The 13,699-nt window shown below is 36.9% G+C and overlaps 1 protein-coding gene across 2 annotated transcripts in view; it reads right to left on the bottom strand.

Moving 5' to 3' along the window:
* Positions 1 to 13,699, bottom strand: part of LOC149181333 (xylan glycosyltransferase MUCI21-like) — a 168,083-nt gene that overhangs the window by 60,967 nt on the left and 93,417 nt on the right. Inside the window, exon 1 of one of the 2 annotated variants that reach the window (XM_089416577.1) lies at positions 9,954 to 10,061. The exons of the other annotated variant lie outside the window; for it this stretch is intronic. Coding sequence (XP_089272703.1) covers positions 9,954 to 10,053 — 100 coding nt within the window. The 5' untranslated portion in view covers positions 10,054 to 10,061. Of the gene's footprint in view, positions 1 to 9,953; positions 10,062 to 13,699 lie in introns of those variants that run through there. 2 annotated transcript variants of the gene reach the window in all.

Here is a 13,699-nt window from a genome sequence, read left to right on the forward strand (position 1 = left end):
TTCCTATGGTATCTTGCAGAGATGGTGTTTGTTCCGGATGTGTACTCGGAAAACATCATCGGGACAGTTTTGAAAAACGTGCCTCTTGGCACGCCTCAGCCCCTTTACAGCTTGTGCATAGTGATTTATGTGGTCCACTTCCAGTTGTGTCATTCTCTGGCTGCAAGTATTTCTTAACTTTCATTGATGATTTCTCCAGACGCACTTGGGTATACTTCTTAAAACTCAAGAGTGAAGTATTTAACACTTTTTTGGCCTTCAAGGCCTTTGTTGAAAAACAATCTGGACATCAAATTCTTAAGTTAAGATCTGATAATGGCGGAGAATATGTTAAAAACACATTCATCAACTATTGCACTAAGAATGGAATTCAAATGCAACATACTGTTCCATACACTCCACAACAAAATGGTGTAGCTGAAAGGAAGAATCACACCTTAAAGGAAATGGCTAATTGTATGCTACAATCTAAAGGACTTGGTCTTAGTTTTTGGGCAGAAGCAATTAACTGTGCAAATTACATAATAAATCGCACTCCTACTAAGGCTTTAAAGAATATCACTCCAGAAGAAGCATGGAGCTCAATCAAACCAGATGTAAGTCACTTTCGTGTTTTTGGAAGTGAAGCGTGGGCCCATATTCCAGATGAAAAGCATAAAGCTTTAAAACCTAAGAGTGAAAAATGTACTTTTGTTGGATATTCTGAAGATGTCAAAGGCTATAGACTTATTCCATTTAAGTCCAAAAATGTTATCATTAGAAGAGATGTAAAATTTGATGAAAATATATCGGCCTGCGAGCCTAGTCCGGCGGTTGTGCCACCTCTCCCTATCTCTTCTACTTTTGAAAACATTTCTTCTTCAGATGATGAAAGTGAGGATGACAATCCTCCCCCATCATCTCAGGATCCTCCTTCAGCTCCTGAGCTTCCAAAATGGGTTCGTGCTACTCGAGATGCAGCAGGTGATCTTGCCGGTGATCCTACAGATCAGCGACGTACACGTTCTCAGTTCGAGAGAGCCTCTTCTTTACTGGCTCAAGCTCCAGTAAATTATGATCCTGACACCTTTGCAGAGGCTTCAGGCCATCCAGATTGGGAAGCAGCTATGAATGAAGAATATCATTCATTATTGGCAAATGATACATGGGATCTTGTTCCTCTACCAAAGGGACGAAAACTTGTTAGATGCAAATGGGTTTACAAAACCAAGTATGGACCAGATGGGAAAGTTGATAAACATAAAGCTCGTCTTGTTGCTAAAGGTTTTTCACAGGTTGAAGGCATTGACTACACTGAAACCTTCTTCCCTGTTGCCAAAATGAACTCTATCCGCCTTGTTCTTTCCCTTGCTGCCTCTTTCAAATGGGAAGTCCATCAGATGGATGTTAAATCTGCCTTCTTGCATGGGGACTTGCATGAAGAAATCTATATGGAACAACCCATTGGCTTCTTACAAACAGACTCTAGCCTTGTATGTCGACTTAAAAAATCCCTTTATGGTCTCAAGCAAGCTCCTCGGGCTTGGTATGCCAAAATGGATAGCTTTCTTTTAGAATCTGGCTTTTCTAGGTGTCATTCTGACAATACTGTCTACACCAAGAAAGTGGGCAACTCTTATCATCCTTGTTCTTTATGTTGATGATCTTATCCTTACTGGTAGTGATCCCAACCTTATAAACCATGTGAAGTCTAGCCTTAAAAGAAAATTTGAAATGACAGACTTAGGACACTTACACTATTTTCTCGGTCTTCAAGTCTTGCAATCCAAGGAGGGTATTTCCCTTTCCCAGTCCAAGTATGCTTGTGATATTCTACGTCATTTTCACATGGAAGACTGTAAGCCAGCCTCTTCTCCCTTTCAGTCTGGAGTCAAACTTTCAGTCACTTGTAATTCTCCTGAAGTTGATGCTACCTTATACCGTCAACTTGTAGGAAAACTTTTGTATCTAACCCATACTCGTCCTGACCTTTCCTTTGTTGTTGGCCTTGTTGCTCGGTTCATGCAAAACCCCGTGAAAGTCATTGGAAAGCAGCTAAAAGAATACTTCGTTATGTTCGAGGTACAGTTCAGTTTGGGATTCATTACAGTGCCGAAGCATCTCCTCTATTGGTTGGTTTCACTGATTCCGATTGGGCTGGTGACCCTGATGATCGGAAGTCTACTGCCGGTTATGTGTTCACTCTTGGTTCAGGACCTATTACATGGGCTTGCAAGAAACAAGGTGCCATTTCTCTTTCATCAGCAGAAGCAGAGTATCGTGGTGTCGTAGAAGCTAGTAAGGAAGCCTTGTGGCTTTGTCAGATCCTGTCAGAGTTTGGCTTTGAGCAGCAGCATCCGACTACACTTTGGTGTGATAATCAAAGTGCCATTCAGCTATGCAAAGATCCAGTCCAACATCAGCATAGAAAACACATTGAACTGCACATGCACTTCATCAGAAAGCTCATTCACGACCATATTCTTGAAGTACAATATTGTTCAACAGATGATCAAGTTGCAGACATCTTCACAAAGGCTCTCACAAAGGCGAAGTTCACTAAACTTCGATTTATGGTTGGAGTTCAGGAAGTTGTCACTAAGGGGGGATAGGCTCTAGTGCCTCCTTCCTTCTCCTATTGTGTCATATTTGTAAATCCTTCAATCCTATCCCAAGTTGTTCTTAAGGGGGGATGTTAGGATATTCCGACACATAGGATATAGTTAAGTTCAACTTGGTCTAGTATAGCGTTAGGTATAGAGTTAGGTAAAGTGTGTTTCTTTACCGTTGTACATTTTGTAACTTACAATCCGACGGTCACGATATGTAGTGATCCGACGGTTCATTCTCTCCTCGGTATTATCGACACTTGATCCGTGGCTTGACACCCGATTGGTCCATGAATTCTATTTAAAGCGCATGGAGGGTCATTTGTAGGGTAATCCGTGCATGAGAGAAACATATGTAAATTTTCATTCTTTTATTAATAAATTGCCTGAAGTGGCCGCGTTGGCTCAGGCCGTGGATTGTTTCCCTCTTTGAGGGTTTTAACCACGTCAAAATACTGGTGTATTGATCTGCGATCTGGTTTTGAGCGGTGTCCTTTTGGTGTTCTGTCTGAGGAACTTACCCTGTAAATTCCTACAGTTGTTGCATTTGGAACTGATTTTTTTACAATTATTTGGTGAAATCTGAATGCCCCTGAGGGGTTGCATGCATGTCAGAAGGAAACTGTTCTAAATATTTTGCCAGAATGCTCTTCATCATTCAGAATAGGTGCACTGTCTGCTTGTATTGAGTTACTCTTCCATGAGTATAGCCTGGATACAGGTCCACTTCTTGCCACTCATCCATGTCCAAATCAAAGTCTTCCACAGTTTGCCAGATTTCTTCTTCCCACTCTATGATCAGCTTCCTAATTAGGTTGGAGTTGTTGGCATGGTAAGCTTGGGCTGCTTCATCAATTATATGCGAGGCTGGCTTGCGCCCTCATCCTGCCCCAGCTTCCCCACTGGAAGAGATGGGTTGGCTTCCTGATTATGGGGCTACCTTTATATGCCTCCCCCGTCCTTGGTTTCCATTGCCATTGTTTTTTGTTCCCTTCGCTTGAGCCATTTTTCTGCCGCTGCTTGTCAATTGCTTTTGTTTTTCCCTCACCCCCAAATTTCCACCAACCCAGGGCCACAGTTTAGGTGCTTGACGCTGCCAGAGGTCGCGCCCACACTGTAGACATGCTTCAAATTTAAACAACACCAACCGAGTAAGGAACCCACTCCACTGACTGCGAGTAATTGTATGCCAACACATGATTATAATGCCACTATTTTTACATGCCTTCCTCTGCCCAGCGCAGAGCTTGAACAAACTGGCCATGCCAACTATTACCAAGCCATCAATAGTACAACAACAATTTCCAACAATAATTGAATTCATTAACCAAACATAGTAACAAGAATTGAAAGGGGATTCAAGCCGGCTGCGGGACTAAGCCCATAGCCCGTCAAACCCCTTGCTAAACGACCCCATACAGAGTGCCCAAGCTATGGGAATCTTGACCCGTTTTTCCATAACCAACTTCAATTGATCGGCGTTAATCCTTAGCCACTACCGATACTTGATATGAATTCCATCCAAACAGAGGTTCCTAACCCAAGATATTTGAGTCCACGGGACTAGACTTACCCATAAAATGACCAACAGGGCTTCTCTACCTTCACCCTTCTGTCACTAGAGGGTATATCTGGAGTTCCTTGAACCCCTGGCTCTCTCTACGCTGAGGAGATTTGGACCCCCCTCTCCCCCCCCACCTCAATTCTTCGTAGACCCAACCCCCTGCCAACTCTTCCAAACCTAAGGGAGGAGAATTTCCACATACCCTACTTTCTATAATCCTGACCTTGCATGCACCCATGAGAGACAAACATATCCTGAACTCTACTGACACTGGGACAAGCAGAACTATGGACACAAACCCAACCTGGAACCCAGTGAGGCCATGCTTATGGCCCTTCTAGAACCTGTCACCCCATAGCCCATACACATTCAATTCCCTGACCCGAGGCTAAATATATTGCTCCCTTCTAACTAAAATTGGAGGGTTAAGGTTGATAACATAATAGGAATCGCTACCAATTATTGAGGACGCCAACTGTTTCCATATGTTAGGAATTCCCCTCACACACCAGTTCCATAGGAGCGTGAGTGCCCACACTACTCTCCTCAACAATCCAAACAAAGTATTTCCCTCTCCAACTGTCCTTAACACTCTGCCACCCTCATGCATTAAACCTCGCATGCTTGCCGCCACCACTCCAAGTGTTGGCTGCATGCAAAGGGTGGTCGTGATGCTCTTAATGAGCCACATTAATCTTTGGGCCCATACAAGCCCACTAAGGCCAGCTCGCACAGCAATTAGGAAAAAAAAAATATAACTAAAAAAAAAAAAAAATATTTAAAAAATATATATATATATTTTGAGAAAAAAAAATAGCTTTTAACAATTATCTAAATTATAGAAAAGAATGGAATAGATACTTATACCAATATTTAAAAAATTCAAAAGGATATTAACTCCAAGAGTTCGATGAATAAATTGCTTTCTATGTTGTTTGAGGTTAAGTTTCCAGAGGCATGTTGTGCCTAGAGGATGGCATTTTTGAAATAAGTGTATATGGTTTCGATTACACAAAATAACAATAAACATGTTGTAATTGACGAGTTTATGGTAATTATGAAATAATGTATGTGGTTCGGGTTAAAAAGAAAGACAATATTCTAAACATAAATTTCAATTATAGACTAAACAATTAAATTAAAGGTTAAAAATGACTTTCAATTATTACCAATCAAATATTGTTAAAATTTGGAGAAAATGAATATTATTTTGAACCAATAATCCTAAAATATATGCAAATTATCAAAAATGAAATAAAATAATCATTTCAAACAATTATTTTATTTATTCAAATAAAAACAATAGCCACTTTTATACCAATATATAGAAAGTAAGATAAATAATTAATTATCACTAGAAGTTACAATAAAATAACACAATTTTCTAAAACGGACTCAAAAGTAAAAGTAATTACAATTACAAAACAAACCATCGAATTAAAAATAAAAGAATTACTTTCAACACCATATCAAAAATAAAACAAATTTCCAACCAATGTCTCTAAAAAATACTCTATTAATAAAATAAAATAATTAAAATCAAAATTAAAATTAATCTAAATATAAAAATATATTATAAATATGAAATATTAAAAAAAATATTATATATATATATATATATATATATATATATATATATATACATTTTAAATCGATGATTTATTTATTAATTAAAAGGAAAGTATATAAATGTCAAAATGTAAATGGTCTCATCCCAACTAGGTTTATTGACCAATGTTATCACCATATTACAAAAAAATAAAAGAAGAACTAGATTAGAAGTCCATAGTCTGACATGCCAAAAGCATCAGAAGACAAATAGAAGCAGAAGGACGCTTGTGACCATACTCAATCATTAGAAGTAATTTCCGCCTGATTATACGGCCCAATCCATGGAGGTGGAGGGGGGTGATATGAACACTAAACATGTTTCTCAAAATAAGCCAACTACATTTCCAGCTTCTCGACCTTTTCTGCAAGAAAATTTTGTCCCCGCCAAACCACCATAATCCTTTCTCTGACATGGCTTTGAAAGTAATGCAACTGGTTTAACGTGGCAATGACAACCTCATGCTCTTCCTTTCTTGTCCTGTTGTATGCTTCCAGGTGATCCAGAATCGACTAGAGTAGGACATGATGAGCAACCGAGCAATTCTATCGGCCAATAGCTCCTGCGCACCCTTGTCTACGATTCCAACCCCGCAAACCTACTCCACAACCACGATCCACACTTCCATTCTTACCACCGCTAATAAACCAACCAACCCTCATGGGATGCACACCTCTTCTACCACATCGAGCTCCAAATGACACCCTCACCACAACACCAGTGACACACCCTCCCCGCCTGGGTCTTGCAACAACCCTATCCCCTAGTGCCACCTCTAACTCGATGCCAGAGCCACCTTGTTTGGTCGAGACACCCCTTTGTATGGGTTGGGAGCGAGAATTACGTGGTACATGTCACATGGTGAATGCCCAGGAAGACGCCCCCAAGATAAGACCTACAACCCTCTTCACCACCTCCTGACAAGCCGTGAACCAAAGCAAGCTTGATGCTAGCCTCGAAATATCCAACAAGAGCCTTCCCCTCAGATTGCCAGCCACCACACACCAGCTAGGAGGGACACAGGCTCAACCACACCTAGAATCTCTTTCTCTCCGCTGTCAGGGGAAACACCTGGAAGCAGAGTCATGAGCCAAAATACTTCACCCCAGAGCACAGAACCCTGAGAACCTAACCCGAGTCAATTAAAATCCAAAACAAACACAACCAGGCCCCCCTGCGACCTCCGAGACCGAATTCTACTTACCCAATTATGCGTCTCAGAATTCCAGGATAAAACTGAAAAGAGTAGGGTAACCAAAATACTCCATGCAAACCAAAGACCCTGCCACCACTTTAAACACAAAAAATACTCAGAAAAATATCTATCGAGCACCGCAAGTATGGATACTAAGACCAACCACCTTACCATGCAAATTTCCCATAACCCGTTGACAGAGGCAACAAACTGGGCCCAGACATACAAACTTGAAGCTTTTGTTGTCTGTTCATAGTGGAGGGAACAACGACATCGTTTTCTCCACCACTCCAAGACTACCTGAGGGCTGAAGAAACTAGACAAACTACAATTGCTTGGACCAAAATCTACTAGTCTCCACACTGCCATCTCAATATATCCTACCGCAACGCCAACATTTGCCATTAATCACCTTGCCTTACCAGCACATCTTCCCGCAGAGGATGAATGAAATCTCACACGCCTCACCATTTCTTTCACCTTACACCTTACATAGTGGGAGGTTAGATGATCTGTCCTCCTCCCCATCTGTCGTATAATATTTTTCATTGCCCACACGTCGAGCATGTCTTGGAGATCGACATCCCCATTGCAAAATATTTATTATATTTGAATATTTAAGAGTCAATTATTAATTAAAAAAAAAATACTTAAGATACAAAAGGGAAGAAAAACAACTTTAATAATTTTAAAATATACAATGAAAAATAATTGATTCCTCGTGCCCTACAACCCACTATAGGATAGATGTGTAGACGTTAGATATAAATATTTTTTAAATTCAATTTTATTTTTTTTATATATTATAATTTTGTTTTTATTAATAAATTTATCATATATATATATATATATATATATATATATATATATCACAATAAAGTTTATAACATACAAATAGTACTTAAATAAATTAACATCCATTTTACCATATAAATTGAAATAATGATTCAGTAACTATATTTAAATTTAATTAATAAACACATAAAAAATTAATATTTACAATATAACAAGAATTTTAACCATGAATATTTACCCCATTTTACCATGGATATTATTAACTTCTAAATAGGCCTTTTTACAATACCATGGCTTATCAACACCATATACCAAAAACCATAACTCAATTTATAAAAAAAACAAGAAATTATAAATATTTTATTTTTAATTTAATTTTATGACATTTTTAAAAGTAAAACTTAACACTTACAATAAACATAAAAATTACATAAAAATAAAAATTAAATTAAATTAAAAAAAAAAACCTAGATCCATCTTTATTTGGGATCTTAAACCAACCTAGATCCATCTTTACTCGGCATCTACCAAACTTTGAGAAGGATCAAATCTATTGATATGCAAACCTCTTTTAGAATGAAAAGAGATTTGAGGGCTCAGCCCTTGATAGATCCTGACTAAATATAAATCTAAATTATTACACTATCCATTAAAGAATTAAAAAAACCAAATACATAAAAGATCCAAGAATCATCGTCATTAACCATTATTAACAACCCTTAACTTTAAAATAAGAAAAACCCACTTTCTAACCTTTGTATTAAAAAACAACCCACTTTCTAACATTGAAAAAAAAAATTGTTTTTTAATAAAATTAAATTAAATTTCACATTAATGTTAAAAGTAGATATATTAATAATAACTGGCATCTAAAACTTTTTCAGGTTGGCTAAGATTTTTTCCTCATACATTTATACCCTAAACCCGCTATAATTTGACTAAGAATTTGTCTTTGACTAAGAATTTGTCTTTTTCTCACATGTATGCTCTAAACTAGTTAACCTTGATAAATCAACGGACAACTAAATATCTATTTTTATTCATAATTTGACAATTAAATTATGATTTTATTTTATTTTTTAAATATTAATAAAAAATCAAACTTGCCACTTTCAGATCAATATTCAAACCATGAATGCTGATACCAAAACAACGAACACGAAGAATTTTTGAAAGTTTGGCTCCCCTCGAGATCCAGTTATTGTACAGTCACACCAGAGGCTCCTTAAGTTGCAAAACCACACCCAACGCTCTTGAGATTGCATAATAATATTCAAGAATACAACCTCTTAAAATCCACACAAACTCCCCAAAGCAAAATAAGCTAATACTAAAAAAATTGAATACCAATATGGAAACAAAGCAACGAAATAAAAGTGAAAAGAACACTTTTAACAATCATCAAATGTAAGGTCTAATTTTTAACTGTGACACACAACTGAAACTACCACAATGATTGGAAACTGTTCGGCTATGTAGACACTCACAAATGAAGTTGAAGAACTTAGCTCCTACGATCATTTGATTATGGTATTGGTCTTTTTTAACCAATGCCAAGCAAATGAGTTTCAGTCGCAAAAGAAGATAACAAATGAAAATTCTCAAATTGGATCTACAGTAAAGATAAAAAATTTCTTTCACTATTTAGTGAAAAGGTCAGTGGATAAAAATTTAGTTAGGTTAAGTTTTGGTGTGGTTTAAGTGGGTGTTATTTAGGATGGTTTTGACTATTTAGATGTTTTTAGATTTTGATTAATCAAGTCATATATTAAAGGCTAGTTATCTCAAAATTCACATTACCCTAAAAAACTTTATCAACATTACCAAAAAATGGCAAAAAAATTAATAAAACACCGGTGGCCAAGCATCCTTATATCGATTACTGATTCTCTAAATATTCAGCAATAAAAAGACAGACATGCCATCAATTATTTGACAGCGTCTATATCCCTCTAATTACCAAATATTCAGAGAATAAACCATCTCGATTACTGATTCTCTAAATATTCGAGCAATCAGACAGACATGCCATCAATTATTTGACAGCATCTATATCCCTCTAATTACCAAATATTCAGAGAATAAACCATCTACATCAGATGAGGGACGGTGGACCGTGGCCGGGATGGTTTTAGGTCCTCACTGTCTGGGATTAACAGAAAGATATTGATATTAAAATGGTATTGTTATTAGAACACTTACTCTCTCCGAAATCTAGTGCTACTGGCGAATAATAACGCTCTTCCTGCTCTGTGGGCACGCCGACGAAATTTACTTTATTCTCCTCGAGCATCACTCTCATCCAACCATGATTCACTGCATCAACACAATGAACCCACCCCAATCACAACGACGGGAAAGAAAAAATCTCAGAATTTATGAAATATTTAACACAGAGAGATTTAATATAGAGAGGCAGCAGAGGCCAATGCACAGAACAAGTTGAGACCACATACGAGTGGCAGCCGGGGGCATGAGCATTATTCTCAAGAGGTTCATAATGCAGACGAACTGCATCCTTACAAACAAAGCAACAGAAGCAACTCTAACCAGCTGGTTTTCCTCCACATTCAGATCAACCAGGCGTTAAACTCTTAGTAGTTTAAATTGACTCCCTGTTTTCCATGCATGCCTACAACCTTTATTGTTAGCGATGAAGCTTTCGAATTTCTGGTAGTGGATGCAAATTGAATTTCAGGAGGAGGAGGAGGAGGAGGAGGAGGAGGAGGAGGAGGAGGAGGAGGAGGAGGAGGAGGAGGAGGAGGAGGAGGAGGAGGAGGAGGAGGAGGAGGAGGAGGAGGAGGAGGAGGAGGAGGAGGAGGAGGAGGAGGAGGAGGAGGAGGAGGAGGAGGGAGGAGGAGGAGGAGGAGGAGGAGGAGGAGGAGGAGGAGGAGTTCTAAGTATTAAGAAGAAGAGGAGGAGGAGCTAAAGATGATGATGATGAGCTAGAAGTATTTCTAAGTATTAAGAAGAAGAAGATGATGAGCTAGAAGTATTTCTAAGTATTAAGAAGAAGAAGATGATGATGATGTTGCTGATGATGATGATGATGCTCCTGATGATGATGATGAAGATGAAGAAAAAGAAGTTTGTTTCTTAGATTTTTTATGTTTCTAGCCAAAGAGCTAGAAGTATTTCTAAGTTTGTTTTGATGATGATGATGATGATGATGATGAATCTTCAAGTTTGATGATGCTCCTGATGATGATGATGAAGATGAAGAAAAAGAAGTTTGTTTCTTAGATTTTTTATGTTTCTAGCCAAAGAGCTAGAAGTATTAGGAGGAGGAGGAGGAGGAGGAGGAGGAGGAGGAGGATGATGATGATGATGATGATGATGATGATGATGATGATGAGGAGCTAGAAGTATTTCTAAGTATTAAGAAGAAGAGGAGGAGGAGCTAAAGATGATGATGATGAGCTAGAAGTATTTCTAAGTATTAAGAAGAAGAAGATGATGAGCTAGAAGTATTTCTAAGTATTAAGAAGAAGAAGATGATGATGATGTTGCTGATGATGATGATGATGCTCCTGATGATGATGATGAAGATGAAGAAAAAGAAGTTTGTTTCTTAGATTTTTTATGTTTCTAGCCAAAGAGCTAGAAGTATTTCTAAGTTTGTTTTGATGATGATGATGATGATGATGATGAATCTTCAAGTTTGATGATGCTCCTGATGATGATGATGAAGATGAAGAAAAAGAAGTTTGTTTCTTAGATTTTTTATGTTTCTAGCCAAAGAGCTAGAAGTATTTCTAACTTTGTTTTGATGATGATGATGATGATGATGATGATGAATCTTCAAGTTTGTTTTCTTGTAGATTTTCTATTAAATATTTTACTTTATGATGATGGTGTTTTATTTTCTTGTAGATTTTCTATTAAATATTTTAAATGAGGATGTTATGATGATGTTCCTAGCAAAAGAGCTAGAAGTATCTTGAAGTTTGTTTTCTTGTAGATTTTTAATCAAATATTTTAATTGATGATGATGGTGGTTTGTTTTATTTTAGATATTCTATTAAATATTTTAATTGATGATGAATATTTTTTTTTAGTTTTTTATTTTTTTATTTATTTCTGGTATATTTTCTATTAAATATTTGAAATGATGTTGATGATGATGACGTTCCTAGCCAAAGAGCTAGATGTATCTTGAAGTTTGTTTTCTTGTAGATTTTTTATTAAATATTTTAATTGATGATCATGGTGGTTTGTTTTCTTGTAGATTTCCTATTAAATATTTTAAATGATGATGATGATGATGTTCCTAGCCAAAGAGCTAGAAGAATCTCAGAGTTTGTTTTTTTTAGATTTTTTATTAAATATTTTAATTGATTATGATCGTGGTTTGTTTTCTTGTAGATTTTCTATTAAATATTTGAATTGATAATGTTGGTGGTTTATATTCTTGTAGATTGATGATGGTGATGATGATGATGATGACGACAACGACAATGACATTGACACTGTCGATGCTAATGACTAGGATAACGATGAGGATGATGCTGACAACAACGATGATGGGGACAATGATGACGAGGATGATGTAGACGACAATGATGATGATGATGGTGATGATGATGATGATGATGGCGATGATGACGATGACAATGAAGATGATGATCATGAAAAAGATGACGATGACAATGATGATAATGAAGAAGTGGATGCCGCCGTCACCAATGATAATGATGCCACCAACGACAACGATGACAACAACAATGACGATGATGATGAGGACAACGATGAGAACGATGACAATGAAAACAATGATGATGATGATGACGACGACAACGATGATGATGACAATGACTAAAATGATGATGACAAGGAAAATAATGACGCCGACGTGATAAAGACGCCGACGATGACACAAAGAAGATGACACCAACACCAACAATGATGACGATGATGAGGGCAATCATTAGAGAAATTTTAAGGTCTAAAATGGGCCTCAAAACAAAAATGTACAACCAAAATCAACTTTACAAGGACCAATAGGATTCAAAATGATGATGTCAACCATGGGGGATGATTCACCATTCTTGGAGTAAAAAAGTAAAAAGATTAAAAAAAAAAATGGATTCAAAATGATGATGTCAACCTTGGGGGATGATTCACCATTTTTGGAGTAAAAAAAGTAAAAAGATAAAAAAAATAAAAAAAACTACTTTTTCAACTCATATTTTCAATGTCTTATCTCCTTATGATTTTACTCAAATTTTGAGTGTGAGCAATCGTTGGATGAAGAATCTAATTCCTCATCTAAGAAGTACCCATGTTGCATACTTTTGATGGACCGTGCTACACGAAAAATTAGAAATACATGAAAAATGTGATTGCAATCACGTTTTTCATGTATTTCTCATTTTTAATGTAGCATGGTCCATTAACGTATGCAACATGGGTACTCATTGGATGAGGAATTAAATTTCACATCCAACAAGGGCTCTTGCTCAAAATTTGAGTAAAACTGTAGGGAGATAAGTTGAAAATACGAGTTGAAAAACTAGTTTTTTCTTTTTTTCCCTCTAAAATTTGATGATGTAATCTAATCTTATTTTATTATTTCCACTATTATTTTATAATATTCCTTAGGAGGCCCATTTTATACCTCAAAATTTCTCTAATGGATGATGAGGATGACAACGACAACGACAATGGTAATGATGACGACGATGATTATGATGATGACGATGACAATGATGATGACAATGATGATGATGAAGAGGATGATGAGAAGGATAAAAATGATGAGGATCATGATGGCATAGAGTGACAATCACGACGACCAACTTATAAAAAATATTTAGTTAAAAGTTGATTTTTCATACATGTAAGGAAAAGGTTCCTAGCTAAAGAGCTGGAAGTATCTCGAAGTCTGTTTTCTTGTAGTTTTTCTATTAAATATTTCAATTGGTGATGATGATGATGATGAAGACCAC

Source organism: Pinus tabuliformis, chromosome 3_2 (assembly GCF_031772625.1).
Source record: "Pinus tabuliformis cultivar Carrire ecotype Pingquan chromosome 3_2, CPIR1, whole genome shotgun sequence".
Lineage (NCBI taxonomy): Eukaryota > Viridiplantae > Streptophyta > Pinopsida > Pinales > Pinaceae > Pinus > Pinus tabuliformis.